Below are 26,046 nucleotides of genomic sequence, written 5' to 3' on the forward strand. Positions count from 1 at the left end.
AGAACCAGCAATGTTCAGAGGTACAGCCAGCCAAATCTTTAGCTGGCGTGCGTGACGGCCGCGTTTTCCGTGCTCCCGCAGCTTATGACCACGCAAAACTTGCTAAGATACCAAATTTAAGCAGATGCTCACTAAACCCCTGCTTAATATTTAGCTTTCCCCAAGTTTGCTTCGTCACAAAGCACAGGAGCGCGGAAAAAGTGGCCGTTGCGCACGCCAGCTAAAGATTTGGCCAGCTGTACAGCATGATCACCGTGCAGTCGAATTTACCGCGTAGCTACGATATGGTCGCAACCCACGCCTTCGCGAAGTACAGCGCAAACCTTCAACGGCTTGAACAGTGCAGGACAATGCGCATCTGCAAGAACCGAGGGACCAGCGGGGAGACCGGGCAAACGTGCGTCAAGAGCGTGCTCACCAGCTGCAAAGCCTGTGCAACGAGTTATGCCGCGGGCAGTGCGGTGCAGCAGGCGGTTGTTGCGCGTGGCACCCACGCAGCTGTGCGGCACGCGAGCCGAAGAACAGTGTCCTTCTATCTTTCTCTCAAACACAACGGAAGGGGGCAGTCACCACACAGCAGCGGCACAGACAGAGAGAGGCCTGTTACCTGGGCTTATTGACTGGCAAGCGAATCTTCCAATGGGACAACAACGAACCGGACCTGGTTTTTTGTCTAACCTCCTTTGTCTCTCTAAAACAAACAAACAAAAAAAAGAAAGTAAAGAGGAAGAAGAAAAAAAAAAAGAAGGAAAAAACCAGCAGATCGCACACAGGCACAGCACAATGCCAATATAAGAAAGCACAGAGAAGAATAATATATATATATATATATAAAGAAAAAGGCCTCCCGCACTGCCAGAAATAAGCACCATCACCACAACGACTGCCACCAGCGTCGGAGGGACAATCGGCGCGGCACGACGCTGAAGCAGCGCTGTTCACAATGCGGCACAGCTTACATACCGTCTTTACTCGCATACTAATAGGCGCAGTTTTTTTCCAGAAAATCCGGCTCAAAGTTCGGGGTGCGCCTATTATGCGGGGTAAAATTTCCGGAAATTTTTCAACTGGCAAAATTGAACATACCGCATAAACGCGCCTGTGTCTGGGCCGCACCCCGTTTTCCCGAAGGAAATATTAAAAAAAAAAAAGATCCGTGTAAGGGCCCCACCGAAACTTTCCATGACCCACGCAGGAATAGCCTTCGAAATGCACGCGCCGTGGCCTCCGCAATCAGCTCCGGCTGCGCGCAACGGGCGCTTGATCCCGGAGGCCACACACGCACACAGAAGCTTCCGGGCGGCGCCCGAGGCCAAGCTCATCATTATCATCAGCATTTTCCTCCGCCGCGAGCTTTTGATATCGATATCGCGATCAGCATCACCAGCTCGTTTTTTTTTTTGTGGTTGTCAAAGTGCCGGCGGTGCCGGGGTCTGTGGTAGCGTGTTAGTTCATCGTAGTTGTGGCTTTGCCGCCGAGCGTTGCTGTTTACGACGGGCAAGCACCTTAATAGCTACACGGCTGGGAGTTTGCTCTCGAACAAGGCAAGCGTGCGGCAGGACGGAAATTCGACGTGGCCGAGAAGTGCGGCAGTTGTGACTGCGGCGTGCTTAAATTTTCGTACGCTACTCCAAGCGCCAAGGTTTTCGTGGGCCTAAGTCGGGAACGTTTCCGGCTAGAGATGAAACTTTCCAAACAGACGTTTAACGTGAGCATCCCTGGAAACTGTGTGCGGCTGTTCCCCGCGATGTTGTTGTACGTGCTGTGGGTCCGCACCAGCTGCGACAGCAGCAGCACTAGTGAGGACTAGTAGTCAGTTCAGCAAAAACTGTTAAAATTAAGATTGGGGGGTGGGGGGGGCGAAGCATCGGCTTGCAATCGTGTAAATACAGTATTGATCACAGTACCAAGTTCGGGGTGCGCCTATTACGCGCGGAAATAAAAAAAATCTGATTTTTCGCTACCAAACTGGGGGTGCGCCTATTATGCGAGTAAATACGGTATAGCACTGACCCATTTCAACAGACTTTAAATTTCTGCAGCACAGATTCACAAAAAATGCCACTTGTAGGATACAAAACACTTCACAATTCACTCTTCACATTCTTTTCGCATTAGCAATTCTCACCAACACGGCTTAAGCCAGACGGGATGGACATGATCACACGGAGACTTTGTGTAACACGTATAAATGACGTCAAACAGTCTCTCAAAACTTGAACATGCGCTTTCTTTAACATAAACTTAAAAAAAAATAATTAAACCAGCTCAGCTACGCACACTCAGCACGAGCTTGCCACACTACCCAACAACACTTCCAAGTGCTACCCGGTTCAAACGCACAAATGGTTGTCTCCCACCGTTCACCCAGGAACCAGGATGGGGCAGTAGAAATGACGACCAACTTGCAACAATGGCAAGCTAGTCATCTGCAAAGTTGGAACACCTCAAAATGTGGGCCCGTGCAGACAAATGTAGATGGGGAATGGGTACCACAACGAACACCAAACAGCCAGGAAGCCCAAGCAGCAAGCGGGAAAAGCAGCATGCAAGCAGCCACGTGCAAAAACACACCCAGAGTGCGACAACAGTGAATGGGTTTCCCTTGTGGTCGTAATCCTTGTGTTGTGCAGCAGTCATGGACAATGAGAAGGGCACAGGACAGGTCGTGACGGTGGCCCCCAAGTGTGGCAACAGTTCAGCAGTGCCCTCATAAATCATGAAGATCGTACATAAAGATTAATAAAGATCATAAAGAACAAAGATTTTTCCAGCTGTGAAGAGGTCTTGTTATCTATAATGCAAATTTTTTCAGGTCCGTTCGAGACTGCTCTAGTGGTGCGGTGACCCAATGCAGATGGGCAGTCATGATCCCCATCACGGGCCTAACTACATCCACAGTACGACAAATGCCTCTCCCAATGATCCCGTTAACCCTGTTGCACGTCAGCTGTAGTCGCCCTATCTCATCCAACTTCCCATTACAAGGGCAGTAACCCATACTTCATTGAGGAATGGCCTTTGTTCTTGCCTTCAGATCCTTTCAACCCCTGAATAGTGCGCTTTTTAATGGCCCATTAAAAATATGCTGCACAAGGACACCTTCTGCCTGACCACATTATCATTATTACCGTTCACTTGAACATATTTGAACACACTGTACTCGGGAGAACTCTTGGTTGCACCTAAGGAGTTTTCAAGCTATTTGCAAAGCACCCCGTGGAAGCCTCCAAGGTGAACAGCTAGACCTGTACCCTACAGGTGTTGAGCATGGCCTGCTGGAGTGTTGCCACGTGTTGACACAAGAGGGGGACACCACTGGGATCACACCGGGGGCACACCAGGGGGACAAGTGGAAGGGGTGGGGGGCAGTGTACCGATTCGTGTGGTGTGTGGTATACCTTGGTGGCCTGAGCGGGTCGGAGGGGCAGAGAGGCACCAGGTCGGAGGAACGGCCGGTGCACGACACCGAGGCCGACTTGGTGTGGCCTCGGGCTCTCATCGGCGTCGCCCCGCCCCCGACCTCCTCCAGCAGCGAGCTGTTGCTGTGTTGGTGGCAGGCGCACACCGCGGCGGCCAGGGAGGGGTGGTGGGGCAGCAACGTCAGACAGGAACGAACACGCTTCTTCCGCAGCTCAGAGGCCGAACCCCCCCCCCTTCCCAACCCCTTTGCCGCAGGCCCCTTTTCCCATTCTCCGTTGCAACGCCGGCAGAACAGAAACAAACCCACCGCGGCGGCAAGCGACAAAAACTTGACGGAAAAGCGGTTGGCATCCACAACACGAAGAGCAAACAACAGCGCCATGTAAGGAGGGGCAGAACAGACAGACAGCAGCAACAGCCCAGTGGCCCCTAATTGGCCTTCACATAGCTGCTTTTGACGCTGGTTGCCACAAACTTAAAGGCCGTGTCCCAGAGACCTGGCACAACACGGGCATTTAGTTGCCAAAGCCATGCATGATAGATGGTCTAATGAATGGTCACTCAGACTCGTGTTGGCCACTTGTAGCTGCGCAAGTGAAATTAGGTGCAGCGCATGAGCTAAGCCCCTATTATTACAAAGTGCAGTTGCAGCTATGAGGGATGACAAAAAAGCCCTAAAAAGATTTCCCTGACAGCAGTCTTCTTATTTATTGAAGACGTCTGTTCGAGTGGTGGCTACGCGGGAACCACGATCTGCGTTCCACGTTGCAGAGTTTACCTTACATAGACGCATAACGTGTGGCCTGCTTCAGCTTCAGCCTCAACGCAACAGATAAAAAAAACCCGCCCGTTTCACTTCACGTCTGTTCTGCCCCGCCCTTGGACAGGACGGCAAGAAGCTGCTTATGACAGATGAGCCATTCAGAATAAAAAAAAAAAAAACAAGCGCTGAGCTATACAACGAACTTGTATTCCTTCAAAATAATGCAAAGCCTAAGGCATAACCTGCCCAGAAACTTTCCACACATTTCTGCAAACTCTATGCCAATAAAAAACTCACTGCCTGCCCAGAGTCTTGCACAGCAACTGCATGCTCTGTTCACCAAACACTACGTACTGCCTGCACTAACACTTTCATGTTGCTTCACTGAACAAAGAAAGTCTCTATGTCTCATGACAGTAGTTACAGGGCACCACTGTCACAAGAATAGCAATCAGCATTGTGGGTGAAACTTCTCCCTGAAACTAGCCGCTACCTCAAGCATCACCCCAAATGAGCATTTGCTAACCATTTCAAGCTTGGCCTAGTTATCACTCATGCTGTATAGTTAAATGTTTAAAAATGAGAACTACGATACCTTTCTATTCAAGGAAATAAGTAATGTTTAACGTTTAACAAAGAATACAGGCCTGCTTGAACTGCCAAAGCAGCAAAGAGCTTGCGTAACACAGTACCACAAAGCTAATTTACTCACTGCCGCTTCAAGAGCGCGCCACTGAAATGGCAAGCTGCTGCCCCTACACCCTTTATTTATGCACTACATAATGATGAGCAGGCAAAAGGCTACTGTGAAATAGTAGCCAAATGAAGCAACGCCGAATAAACTAAAGCAAACAAGCCTTGTCCACATAAAATACGCCATGCAATTTCTGGCTTTGCTCGACCCGTGCAAACGTGAAAAACCACACAAACAAATGGCACGGCCAGTTAGCAGCGAAACGCAAGTAAGTAGCTGCCGATATGCTTGGTCAGTGCTCAGGAACAAAATGCAACAGTGAAGTGAGAACGGTTAGTACGGTTAATGAAGTTAAATGAGCTCGGCATTCCGAGAGATGAGACATGCTCGTGTTTTCGAGCGTGAGTGCGCCTTAATGCAGTGGCCACAAAAATGTGATGTGCTACTGCCCCCTTGAAAGCCCACGGGGACGCATGTACTCTTCAGCATTTTTTTTCCAGTGCGGCAACCGCGCAACTGGCGCCGTGAGCCACAAGACAAGGACGGCAACTCGCACAATTGCCCTCTGCTAGAATTCCCTAAAACTTCCCTTCGTTTTGCCTCGAGTTGCGAGAAAACAAAAAACCAATACTGATAATGGAAATTAAGCTGGCAAAGTGACACTGGGGTGAAAACAAACCTCAGCGAGAAGCCGCCTTCATCGCCACAGATTACATTTGATAAGAAACTGCTATATCTAATGAACCCACCGAGTTGTCTGAAGAAAATGTCCAGAAATATTATACTGGCAAACAGTTCCATCACACTGAAGTGACTCATCACACTAAAATTTGCCAAGTAGCGCACGCTGCGGCCTGCCGAGCTATGCAGAATGCACAGCAAATGCTGTCGCAAGACACAGATGTCCAACCGTGCCAAGGCAGGCATGTAAAAGCCTGGGAAAACACGCAGCTAAATCTCAGCAACCTCGGTGCTTGGGCGATTTGATGCAGGTGGAACTGCAATAAGCCACAGCTCAACAAACCTAAGGGTCGGTTTCCTGAGATATCTTCACTCACCACTGGCACTGTTATCTCACAAAGTGCACACGAACCGGCTGGACCAGCACAGAGACATGGCAAAAAGGCTCCCTGCCAAATACGTCAGTAAAATGGCTGTTCTGAAGCTATGGAAGTGAGCTAGCTTGGGCATGAAGATCATAACACTAAATCCCACACTAATTTCTCAATGCGTTAAAAGTCCCCAGTGTAGCTTGTACTTGAAGCAGGAGACCTCTTATTTGCCGATATTCTGAAACTTTCCCTCTCTGTCATCTGTCTTCGTTGCATTCATTACCACTGCAGCCTCTCACCTTCACAAGTGATCCACTGTCCTGTTGAGAATGAATGAAACCCAGGTGCACACAGTCGATTGGGCACAATGTGCTTTGCACTGGCCATAATGCACTAACAAAGGATGAGGAATGCACCGTGCCGGAGGATGCTCCATAAGTGAGAGGCGGCACCACCAGAAGTGATCATCATCCCCCCTCCTCACCTGGCGGGAGCGTCGATGGTGGCAGGGCTGCCTGCCTTGGCCTCGGCGTAGTTGTAGGTGTTGCGCCGGGGGATGCCGCTCAGGTTGGCCTTGATGTAGTTGGGTGCCGAGTTGGGGGCCTTGCGCACGGCTACCGCCGCCGCTGCCTTGGAGGGACTGCTGGTCGCGTTGGTGGAGCTGCCCCCCAGCGGGGTGGTGGCGGTGCCCCCCGACCCGGCCTTCTTGAGCACCGCCTTGGGGGCCGCCCGCGGGGAGCCCGGGCTCTCCCGGGAGGGCTGCACGTCCACTGTGTTCTGCCGCTTGTAGGCGGCGCCCCCTCCTCCTCCGGCCGCCGGGGTGCCTACGAGCAGCAGCAGCACCACAATCACAAAGCCGCCATCCGACAGCCGTCATCCAACAGCGGTCGTACTACAGCAGTCGTACTACAACAGTCTTTGTACTACAACAGTCTTTGTACTACAACAGTCTTTGTACTACAACAGTCTTTGTACTACAACAGTCTCTGTACTCCAGCAGTCTCTGTACTCCAGCAGTCTCTGTACTCCAGCAGTCTCTGTACTCCAGCAGTCTCTGTACTCCAGCAGTCTCTGTACTCCAGCAGTCTCTGTACTCCAGCAGTCTCTGTACTCCAGCAGTCTCTGTACTCCAGCAGTCTCTGTACTCCAGCAGTCTCTGTACTACAGCAGTCTCTGTACTACAGCAGTCTTTGTACTACAGCAGTCTTTGTACTACAGCAGTCGTTCTACAGCAGTCATCCAACAGCAGTCATCCTACAGCAGTCATCCTACAGCAGTCATCCTACAGAACTGGCACAGTACACACCCTGAAGCTATGTGTGGGCTGAGAGGGATGCCACCGTGCAGGGTTCCAGATTCATTTCTATCACCCGGAGTTTCTTTTTTTAACATGCACAGACACTGCACAGCACATGGGCATTTTTTTTTCACTTCGACTCCATTAAAATGCTGCTGCCACAAGCCTCGATTCGATCCCCCCTTCATCACATGAAAGCCGCAGTCAGCAGGCTATCCAGTTTTAACAATTTTAATGGGAAGCAGCACAGCCTCTTGACCAGAACTCGTCAAAACTCATTCTGGCATGCACCAGTGTATTGTCCCACATAAGCCGGCATGGAAAACGACAGCCAGCAGGCACTGTCGATCACAACAAAAAAAAAAATCTCATCCAAACAAGGCTATGGCTTAGTTAAATGATTTGGCAAGAGCCATCATTCGTCACATCCAAGGCGGAGGCAGCGGCTGCTTAGAACTGATGCTTCCTACACTGAACTGCTGCATGGCCTTCTTAGCATGAACCTCATCCAAGAAGCCAGATCGAGGTCTGCCCCTTTGCTTTTTTGCTGTTCTGGCTGCTGCATAGTACACCTTGGTGATGCTCTCTGCGAGTCTCCCTTATATCTAGCTTTTAAAGTGAAAGCTTTGCTAGCCTCGTCAAGCTAAGGTCATCGGCGCGGTACATTTGACCTTCAAGTGGAGGAGAAGAGGTGTGTCAGCCACATGACGCTCTCGGATTCATATACACTGCCACCTCGTAGTTTCTCGCTATGGATGAAGCGAGTCGGCCAGGACAGTCTACGCAGTCAAGACGGCCGCATAAATGATGGGCTGAGTCTGATCATCCCGCTGACGTTGCCAATCATGCTAAGTATTTAGCGAGAGGTAGGGAAGTTAAACGTGCCAAGCTTGTGGCAGATACGGGCAAAGGATGGGAGCGTCGAATGGCTCAACGGCGGTTGAAGGATGCTGAAAGGCAGCAGCGAAGAGCTTTGGAGGCAGCCACAGCTGCTTGTGCCTCCGCCACTGGCTTCGGCGATGGACAAAGAGGTTGAGTCTTACCTGGCTTGGCAACACAGCATAACCACGCATAACAAAGCTTTCGCTAGCATCACTGGGCTTAGCCGAGCTAAGCCGCAGCCATTTTTATATTTTACTGCTTTTCCTGCAGCTTTGGAATGAATTCATCTTTATTGGATCAACCGTACAGCCTTCTTTTGGCAAAAAAAGCTGTGTGTACATGCACATCCGTAAGCACCCCCCTGTGCCTCCCCAATGTTTGGCGCAGTGCGATGCAACTGCAGCCAATTTTAATGCTTTTGGTGCAGCATGGCGCACAAAATCACGTCTGCACCACAAAGCTACAGTTGGCACAGCTGTCCTTCCCCTATACATAAGCACTTCCCTCTACAATGTCCCTCTCTTAGCGTTTTTGTGCGGTTCGTATTTCTTTCAAGATAACATCTAACCTGCCCAGCTTTCCACTAGCTACATGAGCCCTGTAGTTAGGAAACGCATGAAGAGGTAACAAAACATTAAAGCTGGCAAAAGGTGCCGGCAGTGGTGTTGCAACTTTTGAGATCCTGTTGTGCCGGCACCAGACCACGACAACTCCCACGAAATCCCCAGCTTAACCAAGAGCACACAATCAGCTGGGACTTCTCCAGAAGACAAGTGAAGAGTGGCCCTGCTGAGCGAAAGGGCTGCGAAGACTGACCGGCGCTGGGGGTTGCCGCCTGGGTAGCCCCCGTTTCCGTGGCGCCGTGGCTGAGCCTGCGGTGGGGCTTGTTGGCCGTGGCCGAGGCACTGCGCTGCACCTTGACGTGGGAGGGGGACTGGCTGGGCGCCGAAGGCACGGCCGCCGCTTCCACGCCGCTGGGCCTCAATGTCCGCAGGGATAAGCTGGAACTAGACCTCGAATCACAGCTCTCGTTCTGAAAGGACCACCGGGGACGTCGTAAGCACACACTACTACTACCCACCCCCGCTTTAAAAAAGGAGAAGGGGGCATGCCTCTTCCTCTCACCTCAGTGGTCCGCTTGCCCAGCAACAGGTAGTTGGCCATAATGTCGTCATATTTCCTGTTGCGTAGGGAATCCTCTATCTCATCCCGGCTGTATCCCATCGACATCAGGATCTCTGCGCGGGAAGACAGAGCTGCCGTTCCCGAAGGGGCATTCAAGGGGAGGAGGAGGAGACGATGGCAGCAGCAGCAGCAGCATGGCAGGGAGGGGAAGGAAGGGATGGAAGGAGGACGAAGCCACAGGTTAGTACAGCAGTGGTCCCAGATGGGACCCCAAAGCAAGGCAAAGGACACACACACACGGTCAGCCAGCATCACAATGAAGTCAGAAGGGGCGAGAAAAGACAGTTAATAAGGGCCGTCACATGGGTTGTCACAGGAAAACAGGCAGCATGCCACTCAAAACGCAGCAGTTTTGAAAATGACAGCGAATGACCTGGCCCATGTAAGGATGATAATGTTGAAATGCAATGGGACATGACAGCTGGCACAGTAAGCCGGCACACGTCCTGCCAGCTAGATGGCGAAACCATGAAGGTGAGTTGTTGGTTACCCACAGCAAAACTTCCCATAACGCTAACATGAAGAGACAAAATACATCAAATATTAAGTTGTCTACACTATCTTCCGCACAACAACATCATGCCTCAAAAGCTTTGTTCAGAAGTCAAGGTGAAGCAGTGATGGGTGACCAACCAGTAGCCTGACAATAAGCCGGGAACTTTAGTTCGGTGCTCAGTACCACCAATCATCATACAAAGAGGACAGCTGTGAGCATAATTTAGCTTGAACTCATGGAAGCGCTAGCCTTTCCACAGGAGCTCTGCTATCTACTGGCCAAGAAATATCAGCAAACAGAGCAGGTCACGAAACTTGACATGGCGAGGAGTTACACACACGACAGTGCACAAACAACTGCCCACAACACACGAGGTGGCATGCTCAAGGGTCAGAGTCGAGGAATACAGATTTACTCTGGGGGACATAACAGTGGGGAAGTGATAAACTGACACATGCAGGCCACTGGAGGTGCATTTTCAAAGCACCGACGTGACAAAAAGGCTGAACTTCCCACAAGGCAAGCAGACATCCAGATTTCTTTTTTTTTTTTTTATGAGGCATTCTCATTCCAAAAATCACTGATTGAGAAATTGGTGATGCATTTTAAGCACAATGACGGTACAGAGGATACGATGCCCAAATCTGCATGGGTGGAATTTTCAGGCACTGGCACACCAGTGAATGAACAGCTGGGTATCCCGAACAGTCGAGGCAAATGGTTTCGCAAGTGGGGAGTTAGTAGACGGTGGGCATGTGAGCAAAGGCCACCAGACGTCAGTGGGGCAGCACTTACCTATCCTTTTGGAGTCCCCAAAATCTGTTTCAGGCTCCAAGTAGGGCTTTAGCTCATCGTCTTCGTAACCTATGTTCATCCACTTGTCTTTCATTATCACCTACAAAATAAACAAACAGGGCAGGAAATTAGGAGTTGCGGTAAAACGAGCTCGCAGCTGTAGATGCTGGAAAAGCACAGAGGACTGCAGTAAAAAAAAAATTAAGCGATCAGTTCCGATCAATTCGATACGGCAAGTGCTTGGGGCAGCTCAGTTCTAGCCACATGAAGCCATCATCAAGCTAACAGTGTAGATCTCTTCGGGGCAAAGACACAGCATGGAGTCACAATACTCAAATATGCTGTCAGCTGCCTTTACCACAGGCATATTTGAGAGTGCGCAAACTTCCAGCAACAACTGCATGCAAGCAGAGCACACACCAGAAAAGCTGCATTTACCACGAGATGTTACAACTGGTACGAACCATAAAGAAATTGAAGTCTAGCTCATTACCATGTGTGCTCAATGAAGAGAGTAATCCTGGAAGCATGTCACCTTGCACCTCATTCGAAACATCATCAGAAGATTACATAAAAAGTCTACTACCCAAATTCACACTTTATGGGACACAACACTGAGCGGGCATGCTTGTAATGTCGCGAGTGAAGCCCTTCTGGACATCCTGCACTGTACACTCTCCCCAGTTTTAACAATAGATGGTTCTTGCACTTGGAACCCATTGATGCCTTTCGTACAAGTGCACAGTGGTTACTTGCTGACCTCCCCAAAAAGCTGCTGGGTGCAACGAAACTTCAATGCAACAACAATTCAGAAACTGTAAATGAGAAGTCTGCAACAGCACAGAAAAAAAAAAAAGCCTCGAAAGACAAAAAATGCCGTCGCACCCTCTGTAATTGCTTTTCCACACTGTTACCTTCACAGTTTACAAACCAACACCATGATCCACCTCACGCTCAACGTGCATGACACTAGCAGAACACTATTTTGTGAGCACACTTCCACATCACTTTCATGGCAGGCGCTGCACACTAAGTATTAACATGACAGCGTAAATGGTCCTGAGTCGCAGAACAGCCAGTGTCGTCGTCACTGGCCTCGAGCGATCCGCGAAAAAAAATCCCCAGGGAAGCAGCCCAGGCGGCAGGTAGGACCCAGGTCACATGACCTCGCGACATCATCACAACCTGCTCACCGGATTGTGAGCAAACTGCCCACAGTGGCAGGTGGCAGTTAAATTAATGACAGGTTGCGAGAGACTGCGCGGGAAGAGCAACCTGGGTCTCACAAGCTTCGGCAGTGGTAGCACCTGCCATTGCTGGGCAGTGGCGCATCGCTTGACCGCTATACAACTGTGCCAGGAGTGGTACAAGGACTCCCAGCAATCTATGAATGCAAAGTAGAGAATGACCAATTTTGCATAGATGGGCACTAACCCATTAAAACTGTTGCATTATACCTTTAAAGGGGTTCTGAAAGGGCTTTTAATGAAGTTATATGCCTGGGATGTTAAAGGAAGCCCATTCGCGAATTTCTCCAGCAAGAATTTTTTTTTTACCGCGCCTTGTAGAAGCCAAGTTATTTGTAGTCAGAATTTGAATTTCAGTGTCTCTGTGCCTTTCCCTCTCCTCTAGTCACTTTTTGCATGCTGGCAGGTCTGCGGTCCTCCGTTGGCCCCACTGCCAGGGGTGGAGCTTCCCAACCCTCTCTGAACTGGTATACACAGGAGCGGTGCGACGGAGCAGGGTGCGAGCATGAAAGTCTCAGGAAAGGGCTCGCCAACTTGCACGTGGGTTCTCTGCTGCTTGCAGAAGTGTATTATTTGGCTCAGGTGTTCATGACAACACAATGCAGTGACTGAGCGCGTGGATGCGCTCTCCTTGGGAGGTGTTGCAGAGCCCCTTAAAGGCAGGGCTTAAGTCTCCCTTCCAGTTTTTTCAGCTTGATGTTTCAGAACGACATTACACAAGGAACGAGCAAAGAAGCATAGATAACATGCGCGCTGCATCACCCTTCTTGGCTCGCCCCTTGCGCAACGTCGTGCTGGAACATCATTCTCGACAACTCCCAACTCTTGCCAATTCTTCGTACTGTTCCTCAACACAGAGTACGAAGAAAAGCACAGTCAAGAGCCCGAAAAGAGAGCCAGAACAAAGCACGAGGAAAGCGCCCCCACCTCGAGCGTGGCCCGCTTGGCAGGGTTCAGGACAAGGAATTTCTTGAGGAGGTTCTCGCAGTCCGTGGACATGTAGAAGGGGATGCGGTACTTGCCCCGCAGCACTCGCTCGCGCAGCTCCTTCAGGTTTGCCCCATCGAAGGGCAGCGAGCCGCTCACCAGAGTGTAGAGGATGACGCCCAGACTCCAGACGTCCACCTCGGGCCCATCGTACTTCTTGCCCTGAAAAAGCTCGGGGGCCGCATAGGGCGGGCTCCCACAAAATGTGTCCAGTTTCATGCCAGGCACAAACTCGTTGCTGAAACCAAAGTCCGCGATCTTGATGTTCATCTCGCCGTCCAGGAGGAGGTTCTCCGCCTTGAGGTCGCGGTGGATGATGCGCTTCTGGTGGCAGTACTGGACGGCCGACACAATCTGCCGGAACTTGGCGCGCGCCTCTTTCTCCTTCATGCGGCCGTGGGCCACCAGGTAGTCGAAGACCTCTCCACCACTGGCGTACTCCATGACCAGGTAGAGAGTCTTCTCCGTTTCGATCACCTGGTATAGCTTGACTATGTTGGGGTGGTCCAGCATCTTCATGATGCGCACCTGAAAGGCAGGCAAGGGAGCAATGAGAGAGTGTGAGCCACTGCTAAAGATCCTCCCACAGCATTTCAAAGGCAGCTCCGTTCCACATAGTCGGCCGGCCGGAAACGTAACAGTCCGGCATTCTCATTCTTGCCCAACACCTTCCAAGCACAGAGACGAAAATCCAAAAGCTGACAAGACCGCTGTATTTGAACAAAAATCTCGCTGTCCCCATTCCCAGCCTTTGTCCTAACCCATTCCCTACAACCATTTATCCCATCCATTTGTCCATCCCTTCCGCTACTTCCCAGGGGAGATCAGGGGAGTCTCCCCGGGCCCGCTCCCCTGGCTGTGGTAGTAGCTTTTCTCTTTTCTTTTTACTTTTCCACCTAGGGGTGGTGAAAATACAATTTGCCTACGGGCCTATTCTTTTATTTTCGAATTGGGTTAAGCCTGTTCTACGTATGTGGTGCAGGCAGGGGCTTATTTTTATTTCCTTTTCGGTTGCCCCAACCTATTCTTTGTTCTAACACCACAGGTCGTCCTCACAACTGTTTGGTCATTCTTTCCTGTGACCTCCTGGAAACGCTATAAACCAAATGGACCGACAAAAATGCATGCATACGAGCACCCATTACCAAATGGACTGACAAAAATGCTCACATACGAGCATCCATTTTTTTCTCAGCAATTCACCTGCAGTAGCTCTACAAGTAAGGGTGAGAGGGGCCACCCTACCTCTCGGAAGAGCTTCTGCAGGCTTGAAGGGTTCAGCTGTGTCTTGTCGATGATCTTGATGGCAACCTCCTTGCCTGTAGGCACATGCTTGGCCAGCTTCACCTTGGCAAAGTTGCCCTTGCCAATGGTCTTGAGCAGTCGGTAGCGGCCAATGTGTGGCTCCTCAGAGGTGCGGCCACGCGACGGCGCCGACGTCGTGCGTGGCGCTAGCACCGACACCTCCTCTCCCTGTGCGCAGTTAAAGGAAGCAGAGGAGGGGGGGGGGGTATTACTAAAGGCCCATTACTAAAGGCCCATTGCCCTTGGTGTGACTAGTGCACACGGGAAGAAAAGGACTGCATGACTTACGTTTCCCGCTGCCCACAGCTAGAAGAAAAGCACTCGGGTAACAAGACATACAAAGACCACGAGACACATCACAGAAAGATGAAAGGCACAGTTCTCGTCTCAGCAGCTCCCCTAAACTCCCTTCCACACTGTTCACTTCATAATGACAGCACAAACCTTGCAGTGCTGGTCAAGCAAACATTCCAAATATAAGTTAGCCCCAAAAGCCTGAGCACTGCCGACATGTTTGAGGAGCTTGTGAATTCTACGACCAACACAAGCGTAAAATGTTCAAGATAAAAAAAACACAAAGAAAGGTGCTCTCACAAGCACACCATCCCATGATCTCACAGTTAATGAATGCTGCCATAACAGCAGTCACGCAACCATCCAGTAAACTCTGCACTGACAACAACACTGGAATGCCTAGGCATGCAGCGCTTATGAAAGTAATGCTCACTGACTACCCTATGCGGGAGACAATGGCAATGCATCTGCGATAACTTGATCCACCTGCCATTTTTGTGTAGCAACAGACTCCGTTTGCAACGGCCTTGAAAAGGCTCTTCTGCACTTCTCTTTTTTGCAGTTGCAATTCCTCACAAGCCAAGTGCTCAGAACAGGAAGGAAATGCACGCAGTGTTTCAGCACTATTTTATGACACAAAGCTTTTAATTTTTCACTAACAGTATATTCATCTACACAGAATAAGTAATTACTTCCCAACTGTCATCAGCAGATAATTAGATATTTACATGCTGTCAAAAATCACTACTAATTTCTAACTAATCAGTGAGGTTTAGTCACATCGTAGTAGGCACATTAACAACTAGAAGACAAACGCCAGGAGAACCTCTATAATCAATGAGGTTTAGTCACATCATAGGAGGCCCATTAACAACTAGAAGACAAACGCCAGGAGAACCGTGAATGTTGCAAAGCAAAAAAAAAAAGGAGTAAGTTGCGAGTTTTAATGGAAGCGATACAAGGGTTAAATAGGGAGGCCGTAGAGGAGGGCTTTGAATGAATTTGAAACGCCTAGGGTCTTTCACCTAGCGTAAAACTGACGCGCTTGTTAAGACAAACTAGGCAGAAAGTTCTCAGCCTCCAAAGCCAGCAGTGCAAAGTGATCATGCTCCCAGTACATACAATGCATACGCAAGAAGCCCAGACTACATTCCTTCAAAGCTGTCGTTTTCCAGTCCCAGACTCCCCCCCCCCTCCCTCACGGTCGCTGGCAAGCTAAGAAGCAAAACGGCAGGCACACAGCCTCTTGTACAATGGTTCCAGTGCTCAGCCTGCCACCATCCCCTTGAACAACGCACTTGCTATCACACTGTTATCTGTTATGCTACAGGCAACTGGCAAGCTACACTTTTATTCTTTAGCGCAAAGGAAAGCGAGAGATTCAGTAAAAAACTAAAGTGAAACACCCAGAAACAAGACAAACAGCTTTACATGAACTACAGAGTCTGTGAATGCAAATGCAAGACAGCACTTGCACAGAATAAGCTTCGCTGCCCCAACCGTCACGAACCCCGTAACAGTCGCCAAGTGACACGAAAGGACGACCCGAAGGCAGCGAAACTAAAAGCATGGTTTTAGTACAAGCCCTTGTCCCGCACATGCGCACCCCACTTCCAGCTTTAATGCGAGCAAAGCAAGATGCACCCAACTACACTAAGCCGTTAGCAACACCAACACCCAGAGCCACCGCCACCAACACCACTGTTAAAGCTCCAAGGAGCACACTCACCGTAGGAGGTTTAGGAGACTTAAAAATGGGGCCCTGAAAACAACAGCAGTGGTTAGTTGGCATGCTGCGCCTTGTGCGGGTTAGGACAGACACTGTTACCCTGACCTGAGAAGCAATTATGCGTTAACACCGCCGCCAGACACCAATCACACGTTAGATGAAAGGAGGTCCGATGCGAACACACAACTGACCATGCTCATACCGTCAAAATTAGCCTGTCAGGGCATGAGTGTGCTGCTAGTGAGGAACAAACTTAACTGAGATGCCGGCCACACCAAGGACTGCAAAACTATGCGGAACATAATGATTTCACGTTTCCTGCATTTGACTCATCGTTAAAACACTGGTAAAGTATCTGGCATCGCCTGCTGTGGCAGACAGTCTATTTCAATTCTTTCCGACTTTCATTATTCCTGAAAAGCTTTCTCACTCATTTAAGTGGCCAGCACAGCCCGCATGTTCAGCAGTAAACTCCGTATTTCGGTTAGCCTGACTCCATCGTCTCAGAGACGATCAGCAAATAGGCACGACAAAAGCCCATTTTTTGGGTTGCTGGGAACAGGAGCAGAACACCAAGCTTCTTGAAATCATTATTTTTTTCCTGTATAATCAGCCACTTGCTTTCTTGCAAAGCTACCAGGTTTGTGTCAGGGAAAACTTAGTTTAGTAAAAGCCAAGGTGAAAACAAGCATAGCAGCAGTAGCTCGCCACAGCACTGGTCCGCTGCAGAAGCTCACCTGGTCGGTCGTGACCGACTCATGGACTGTCTGCAGAGGTGTCCGCACGCTGGACATGGCGACAGTGAGGGGGCGCAACTTTACTGTCCCTCTGTGGGCCTGCGCACAAAAGAGGGAAATCAGCGATGAGCCAAGCACGGTGCAAGATGACATTGCTCTTGCCCTTTGAACAGCAAGCACGTTTCGCAGAACTTTTTCACCTTTGTCACTTTGCTCACAACGCACTCCCACTGCAAGCAACACCGAATAGGGCAGAGCCCGATAAATTTAGCCCCATCTTCCATGATGAACATTTGCTAGACAATGGACCTTTACTGGTTTTGCGTCATCGACATACAGGGGGCACGCTTAGTGGGTGAAATTTAGTAACTGACAGTGATATGCTGCAAGTAGGTCAAGTGCGGCTATTAAACCGAGAAAAAAAAATGACACGAGGCACTGAAAAATGAACTTATTGGCGAGAGATGAGGGGGAACGCGAAGTCGAGAGACCAGTACGGATAAGACAACACCGTTTCAGACCACTAGGCTATACCCCTCTAAGTCATGTTTGCAGAAGGGATTGGGGAGAGGTCCACTCAATGTAATACAGATGGCAGCGACAACCAATGCTCACAATTTTTTTTTATACACTTGCCAGAAGCTGGTTAGAAAACAAAAAAAGATCACACCTGTATTGCCGTTATCCGTATAACCTTCCCCATGCAACGGAGAAAGTTCTTGCTCTTGCACATATGTCCGGTATGTAACACCAGCACAAAACTGGTGCAACCCACAACTTGAAGCCTCAAGCACTTTGTTAATACAGCTCGCTCTCACTCCCTGGAGCTCCGCTCACTGCATAATAAATTGAGCTCACGCGCCCCCTTCTCAACAGCTTTATAGGACAGGTTAAGAACTGCACTCATACAGCGCATCTGATGCTGTCACATGGCACAGTGGAAATGTCTCCCAATTCTCGGAGACTCAGTGCTACGAAGCCAGGCAGTTCACAGAAAAAAATTCGTTTTGCAAGCTCTGACGTGGGCGAGACGTCAAGCGAAATGGCCGAGAACAAAGCCTCGCCACACTCTTACATCGCTTTCAACACAGGGCGACCCTGGTCACACAATCTCTACTATCAACAAGGTGAATGGAAACTTGGAACCACTCCCTGGCCTGCCAGTCTTTACTACATGGGACAACGAAGTAAGCTTAGCGCGGACCCCACCTAATGCCCAGCACTCGCCCCTTGGCAGCATCCATGTATTTGTGTGTGCGTTAGCTAGAGAGCATTAGGCTCGGCTCGAAAGAACAAATAACAGAGCGAAGCAAAGGCACAAGATCGCAAGTGTCAAGAGGCCTCGGGGGGGCTTCCCGGGGCTTTCGAGTGAAATGCAAGGCAGTTCAAAGAACGCAGGGCCTGGCGACGCATTCATCTCCCGGTCCCTGCCAGACCTGCGGGAGCCACGTTTATTTATAGAATGCGCGGCAGGCACGGAAGGCCCCCACGGCCAGTGGAACGACAGGGGTGGCTGCGAACGGCGGCCTAGTCACCTTGGTGCCCAATGGCCCGATTCACGCGCAGTGACTCTCTTTTTCGTGCCTAACAAGTAAAACCTGGCAGATGAGTTTTTTCTTGACACCCCACAGAAAACAGCAGCCGAAAGGGTGCTAATGGAGACCCTGCTCTCTTTGCGAACAAAAACGGCCGTCGCGTTTTTCTCAAATGAGCCCGAGACGGCAAAAAACTTTGGATAACAACGGTCATGACAGGGGTGTGCGGGGCGGCAGAGAGAGAGACGACGCTCATTGAAAGCAAGCGTGCAAGGTACTGCACAAGACAAAGAAAAGAGCAGTCAGTACAATATACATGGCCGAGGCAAGAAGTTTTCTTTTAAACAAAATCTAGAAAGATCCAGAAATCTTGAGCACCTTTTTTTTTTTTAATGTGTTCAGTTTCAATATGCACCACAAAATGACACAGCACTGATCTAATGTTTGTCCTTGTTCTGCCTCCCACCTCTCCCCAAAATGTGCTCAGCCTAGTATACGTACAGTAAATCTGCCCCGATTTTTTTTAGCCCGCCTTCGATATATATCTATATATACAGGGCTGCTGCTACTAATATACACTATACTGTAAGCTACTACTATACAGAACTACAAAGCAGCCTGTGCGTAATCGAAGTACAAATACATATCAATTCAACTTTTATTTAGACTACCACTCAAGAACAAGATCAACAGTAAGCTTCGAGCAATTCCTACCTATCTCTGCCAATCAATGCCCACAAATATATTAAAAGGTTTCTGCCAACAAATAAGAATAATGCTGGTATCTGTGCAGAATTCCTGTCATCCAAAGTAGCAGGCAAGATTATGATGCAATGTAGCAATAGTGTAGGCAGTACAACATGCCTGTTCAAACACTGCTACCATAAAATATTACGCAAAGTCCTAAATAACCTGGAGCAATCATGCTACCCCATACTTCCAAGACAACCCCACAACTGCATGAAAATAAAAAATAATTGCAATTTATACAAAAATTGATAAGCGGCTTGCACACAAAGCCAACCAGCCACAAGTGCTATACTTGGCGGCAGCTTTTCTTGGCAACGAAGGTGGAGGGGCAGAGCATTCATAACAGTGCCACTCCACCGAATAGCTCCACTGCACAATGGTGCACCTAGCTGCCTGGTGAGCTGCTCCGTGCGTGCTAGCTTCACTGTTTCTGGTGCAGTTGGCACCATGGAAGCTTCTGTAACAACACGTGCCTAACGAATTCATTGTAATAGAAAAAAACTGTTTTCCTTGACTTTCTAACGTTGAAAATCGGCAACTCTCTTTGAAATATGCCTTAGGTGACGACAATAAACTGTAAGCGTTGACTATATTTCGCAGTGTAGAAAGGCAGGGCGTGTTTCAGCTTAGTAGCTTCCGCTCCACTGCCGGAAACCTTACGTCGTGTAGTATAATTCACATGTTTGTGCTAGGGAGGCTATAACAAAAAAAGTTCCTTTCACAACACATGCCACATACAAATATTGGGATCCATGTAACCAAAAGGGCAGCTAAACTGAAAGCAGCAAAGGCGAATGCTTGTGCGAGCTAAGTGGGCTAAACTAAGCCAATGTTGTTTCACTGTGCCGTGTAAGCAAAGAAAACACAAGTAAACTATGTCAGTGGTCTGACTCGAAAAGGAGACAGAAGGGCAGTGATCTGTGGCTGCTGAAGAAATCGCAAATTTAATGCAACCTTCGTCGAGCTCTGCCATCACCAAAGCCTTCATAGATTCAATCAACCTTAAGCCTTTCATCCTGCTCAACAAAACTGTCACCAGGTTGAAGAAAAAAATATATCCAATGGCCAGTAGGCTCAAAATCGCATTTCAAAATTAGAGTTTCGAAAGTGCCTTTCACCAGACAATCCACTCACGCTAAGGATCCCCACAAACACAATGCACCGATCAGAGAAAAGATAGCGGACCAGAGAGATGGCGGCCACAAGCTGCGGAGCAGCAGGAGAGAGAGAGAAAAGCCTGCGCATCAAAATGGGTCGGCTAAGAGAAGAGCACGTGCGATAGCACTCGTAGATATAAGTGCTTAGCTGCCCCTTTTCCATCGCGCGGAGGACCCATCGCCGGCTGTCTCGATACTTCTAGGCAGGAAACTAGATAAGGCGCCTGGTTCAATAAGCTTGCCTCTATGCAAAAACGGAGCCAATGAGTCGAATACGCCAACCTACGCCGGCAGAGCTAAGAATAATTTCGGAGGCCTACAGTACTCAACATGATCGTGGAAAAAACAAAATGCATCAGCACTCCCCTTTCGGTCATATCAAGAAAACAATGCTGAGCAATGTCTGCAGGCTGTGTGCATGACGCAAGCTAGCTGCCCATGATGTATAAGTCTTGCCCTAGTTTGCACCCCCGCATCTTCTTATGTTCCTTTTCACTGAGTAAAGAACAACTGGACGTCAAACGATTGTCTAATCTGCTAGTCTTCTTGGTGCAGTCTTTTACATGGCACAAGTCTGACAAGTCGGACCACCAGCTAGCCCACCTCTCTGCTTTACAAAGCCACTGAAAGCATGCAATCTGTCGAGAATGAAGTGTACAGCCTGTTTCACACTTAGAGGGAAACTGGGAGTGCGTGGCCACCATGCTTTGAGAAGCGCTGCCACTGATAGTCACGGAGAACCGGCATCAAAGGCACAAGTACAGTAAGCACGGCCGGTTGCTCTTTCCGCGCACGTGCCCGGAGCCGCCCATTCTCACCGGTGGTTCGGTAAGCACAGTGGCCACGCACTCCCAGTTTGCCTCCAAGTATGAAACAGGCTGCACATCGTTTGAGGTGGTGGGCGTACACATTTGCTTTAAGGCTTGAAAGAAAAAGGGTCGCAAAAGCTCATGTGAGACTTCCACACTTGCTTCCACCCCACGAGAAACTCTCAATTGTCAAATTCAGCACGTCCGAACTGTGGGGCCATTAGAAACGGCCGTCTCTTCCAATACTGTCAGCATGCCTCCAAAAGCATGTGTGGCACACAGCAAGCAAGGACTACTGATGCTGCAGCTTTGTCAACTTTGCACCATCCACTGCAGAAGTGCCAATGACCAGGGAGGACATAGCATCCTGAAATGGTTTGGTTTGGTTTGGTTTCATGGGGTTTAACGTCCCAAAGCGACCCAGGCTATGAGAGACGCCGTAGTGAAGGGCTCCGGAAATTTCGACCACCTGGGGTTCTTTGACGTGCACTGGCATCGCACAGCACACGGGCCTCTAGAATTTCTCCTCCAAAGAAATTCTAGCCGCCGCGGCCGGGATCGAACCCGCGTCTTTTGGGTCAGCAGCCGAGCACCATAACCGCTGAGCCACCGCGGCGGCGTCCTGAAATGGTGAAATGACCCCCATCACTCAATGGTTTTGTGATTAAACCCAGAGGATGTATCGCACTACTGCTGTCGATCCTATGCGAACAGATTACCGCAGTTGTCAAACTCTGGCAACAGGTATACTTGCCTCGGGACTTTAGTAGCAAATAGTGCTTATAACAGAATGACGCTACACACAATTCTTTGCACCCTCGAATCAAAACGAAAACTGAGTAATACATGCATTACCGTTTCTCTTCCTATTTTATGTCTACCTAACGACATGATCGGTCCCCACATCAGTGTCTACATTGCAAGGACTGGCCTATGCACGATATGGCCCTACTTTAGTGTTGCCAACTGTTTCCTGGATTTTGCAGGATTGCCATAATGCAGCGTGAGGAGTCCAGAGTCACGGCATTAGCCCCAGATTCACGTCAAGCGAGACTCGCGTGCGCTCATGATGCACCGCATGTGCCTGCATTTGGTCACCTTTGCTGCAATGGATATTCCGGTAGCAAGGTCCTTTAGCCAGTTTAGAACACGAGTTGTGAAGTGCCAAGAGCACGAAGAAAAGTTATGGTTTTGATTGAGGGAGAATAAAACGAATTCGACGACCTCATTGGTCTTGTTATTTCCATTTCTTCTGTCTAGACCACACCAAGCCCGTTGTGCTCTAAGCGGTGCGGGCCGGGCGCTATTATTTTTCTTTGCTTTTACACGCCCACCCTAATTTTTGCCTAGCCCACACCCAACCCAACTTGATGGCAACCTCAAGGGAGACATGACTAACCACCACCTCGGCTACTTGCCCGTAGTGGCTTGCGGACAGCATGCTAGGAGTGGCAGTCACTCACAGACTTCGGAAAAGGGGTTCCAACCAAGGGTATTTACTGCCAATCTGGCCGATAGTTTCTTTGCACACTCCAGAGTAAAAATTTTATCATAGAATACATAGATCACAGGCATTTATAACCAAGGTGGTTGGCACTTAACTTGCTCAGCAGTACAAACCTCCTCAAGAAAATTTCGTGCCGCTTCTTAGTCACATCTTACTCAGAAAATGAAACAGTCGGCTACAACGCCTCATGAACTGCCAAAGTCACCGGGATGCAACACAGAGGCAAAAGGATTAATGAGCTGTCAAATCCTGCTCTGCATGCAGACGACAATGGAAAAAAAAAAAAATTCAGGCCTGTCGAGGAAAGTTGCATCGTGAGGATGAAGTAACTACTTGCAAAACGGCATGTATAAGCAGCAGCTACTCGAAGACTAGACAAGAGCAACCCCGCGTGAGGCTAACCGGAGAACAAAGAGCTACGCTGCAACACGAGCGCTTACACCATAAGATGCAAAGATTGCACAGCGAATCCTTCTGTCAGCCCACTCCTGAAATCAAAGAGCTAGCCACACACAGCTTCCATTCCTTACAAGGAAGTGATGTTTTGTTCAGTGCGTTACGTTTAGTGAACGAGGCAAAAGTTCTTGACCTCCTCCTCTCTGACCGTTTTCTTCTACTCCCGCTCTCTCAAGGTGTCAACAATGCTAAGTTTTCGGTTTAGCGCACATACGACCGGAACAGCCTGGTCGATACCGACACTACCTCAGGCCAGCCGCTCGATTACCGGCGACGGATACACTTCCGCGGCGGCACCGCGCCCATTCCCCCGGTGTACAGGGAGAGAATCCGCGCACGGGCACCGATAATAAAGTCACCGGGGAGCTCACGGAAGTGGCGATACTGTTCGCCGCGCAGTGTTTGCGACGGGCACCGCGCAAGACGACCTTGGCGGTGAGCAGCTCTGCCGGCGAGACCAGTTCATCGCGGCAGACATCCGGACACTGCTGCGCTCGGGTTAGCGCGAAGGCCGCGGCAGCGGTACAACTCTCGATAGAGCAGCGGCACGAATAAGAAACGGAGAAAACTTCGTCCTACGCAGACGCACTGGCGACAGGCAACGCGCGATAGGCAAGGCGCTCTCTTCACGCAACGCGTTACATCACTGCTGGATGGAGCAAGGGCGCGGCGACGGCGAGCCCGTTCCCGACCCGAGCAGGGCTTCCCAGAAGACGGCGTCATTTTTGCGTGAAAAATGAAATACGCGTTCAATAGCACCCGGGCAGGCCTGTCTAATGCGGTTAAGACTCAACTCTCTTAAAGCAAAGGCTGATACTACTACTACACCGCCGCATCTATCAACAAGAGCGCTTCGCCGCTGGGCTAGAAGACAGCACTCAAACCGCAAGCGTCGGGGCTGTCTGCCGTTCGGAAACCCCCACGGGGATCGATGCAGTTTGCGGAATCGCGACTATCAGCGGCTGACACACGGATTTGTAAGGCGGAGACCACTCGTCTCGAAGTCTAGGCCTACCTGCTCACACCCGCGGCGGCAGCGACTCGCGACGGTAACCCGCTCTTTCTCTCGCCCCGCCGCCAGCTGTGCCGAGCACGGCTTCGCGAACGGCGACCGACCCGGCGGCACGAAGTTCGTTCGCTGCGTTGCGGGACGACAAAGCGGCTGAACCTGTCGCATGCACACAGACGCTCGCACACGCGCGGCACTGTTGACGTTCACTTCAGTGCGTGTCACTATGCGAACCGCGGCACAAGTAGAAACACCGAAGAATACGGGCACACACAAACCACCCATGCGCCGTGAACGTCACAGGGTGCGACAGGGTCTTTTTATTACGTTCTCCGATGCAAGCGCACGATTAGTGCCGCGCCCGGTCGGGTTAAGTTTCTGCTAGGACTCGCAACCGCCCAAAAAAACCGACAAACTTCAGGAATTTACCCACACAGGTGCCGCAACTAACGAGCGCACAAACAAAAGCGGCGCACATATACACACACACCCGGAGCTACGCGCCGGGGAAGCTGCCTCGCAGAACAAGACCGACTGCGCCTTCTCCGAGCTTCGAACTTCAAACCTCAGGCACACAAAGCAAAGGACGCCTTTTCACGTCGGCTTCAGGCGAAAATCCTAGGCCTGTTCGTCACTGCGAGCCCTAACGCAGCCGGTGGGTTCCCTCGGCGTAAAATGGCGAGACGTCGGGCGTTACTAAAGCGTAATCTAGCGCGCTTCGCAGCCAAATCCCACGAAAACACAGGTCGGGAGCGGCGCAGAGGCAGCGGAAACAGCATCTTCCGCAGGAACTGCGAACTCGAAAGGCTTTCAACGAAGCGAACGCGGCGCGGACAGAGGACCGACGCCGGAACCCAGCCCCTCCACCTTGACAAGCAGTTTCATTTTACTTTTTTTTGCTTCCACTCTTGTTCCTCACCCGCGGTTATCGCGGTCGCAGCCAGGGATAGCATAGTACAGCCCCGAAAAGAAAACCGAGGCCCGGGCGGCGACCTACCTAGGCAGCGCGGCCGGCACGGCGAATCTTCACGGTCGCCCTCCAGGTCGTTGCAAACCGGTGCGATCCAGCGGAGGCTCGCGAGCGAGCATTATCCACCAAGGCGTGTGCCTCTTCGGCGGCCTCGGGGTCGTCATCCAGGTTTGAAACAATGTCTGGCGGCTCCCGGAGCGGCGGGCCGGACACCGGAACGGCTCACATGCACACACCGACGACGAATCCCGTGCGAACGGCGACCACGGAGCCGGCGCGGTCAGACGGTGGCAACTTTTCCGGTCCGGGGCAACACGCTAGGCCTAGCGCCGCCGCCGCTGCTGCTGCCGCCTCGCAACCCATTACGGGGCTATCCACGAGGGGAAATTCGGAGGACGCCGCCGGCCAGCACAGTTTCTCGCATCGGGGATCGCGATCGAGTCTAAAACGGAGCGCACAGCTCGGAAAAATAAAAACAAAAACCTTCACACGGGCGACGGATCCGAAGAAACAGAAAAAAAACGGAGGGGTCCGAGCTCCCGCACAACGATCACATTGATGCTGCCATGTCGCACAATATGGCGGCCATCCAACCGACCGCGCGAAAAAAAAGAAGAAAAGAAGGCCGCCATAAAGAAAAAAAAGGGGAGAAGGAGCGAGAACGGGAGCTGGCTCGTTGCTGCGCGCCGTGCGCAGATTGGCAGGCCCGGATTGTCGGCTGCGCGCTGCGTTGATTGGTCACTTGCCGTGACTCAGCGCTCTCACGTGACTCAAACACGCCGCCGCCGGCAGCCATCGCAGGGCAACAAAAGGCGGCTCAATGAAAATATCAGCAGTGCGGCAGCTACAAAGGACGAGCAGTGAAGTGAGGTGCTGCTCGCCGCGGGAGAAGTTTTGCGTGCGCTCGGCTTGAGCTGCGCCGTTCGCCTTCCTTGCACACCGGCTGCAACAGGTGACCGGGAGCTGG

At 50.5% G+C, this 26,046-nt stretch overlaps 1 protein-coding gene across 14 annotated transcripts in view; it reads right to left on the bottom strand.

Moving 5' to 3' along the window:
* Positions 1-26,046, bottom strand: part of LOC149332560 (MAP/microtubule affinity-regulating kinase 3-like) — a 634,516-nt gene that overhangs the window by 15,535 nt on the left and 592,935 nt on the right. For 5 of the 14 annotated variants that reach the window (XM_089558192.1, XM_089558197.1, XM_089558191.1 and 2 more), the window contains exons 3-12: positions 16,887-16,985; positions 16,150-16,182; positions 14,067-14,294; positions 12,762-13,349; positions 10,588-10,687; positions 9,237-9,367; positions 8,928-9,144; positions 6,417-6,756; positions 3,402-3,545; positions 608-691 (exon numbers count right to left, since the gene is read on the bottom strand). In XM_089558192.1, coding sequence (XP_089414318.1) covers positions 608-691; positions 3,402-3,545; positions 6,417-6,756; positions 8,928-9,144; positions 9,237-9,367; positions 10,588-10,687; positions 12,762-13,349; positions 14,067-14,294; positions 16,150-16,182; positions 16,887-16,985 — 1,964 coding nt within the window. Of the gene's footprint in view, positions 1-607; positions 692-3,401; positions 3,546-6,416; positions 6,757-8,927; positions 9,145-9,236; positions 9,368-10,587; positions 10,688-12,761; positions 13,350-14,066; positions 14,295-16,149; positions 16,183-16,886; positions 16,986-17,556; positions 20,571-25,106; positions 25,987-26,046 lie in introns of those variants that run through there. The other 9 variants (XM_089558205.1, XM_089558199.1, XM_089558201.1 and 6 more) reach the window with 8 other exon arrangements.

The sequence above is a fragment of the Amblyomma mixtum genome, chromosome 8 (assembly GCF_055824585.1).
Source record: "Amblyomma mixtum isolate Tamu chromosome 8, ASM5582458v1, whole genome shotgun sequence".
Taxonomy (NCBI): Eukaryota; Metazoa; Arthropoda; class Arachnida; order Ixodida; family Ixodidae; genus Amblyomma; species Amblyomma mixtum.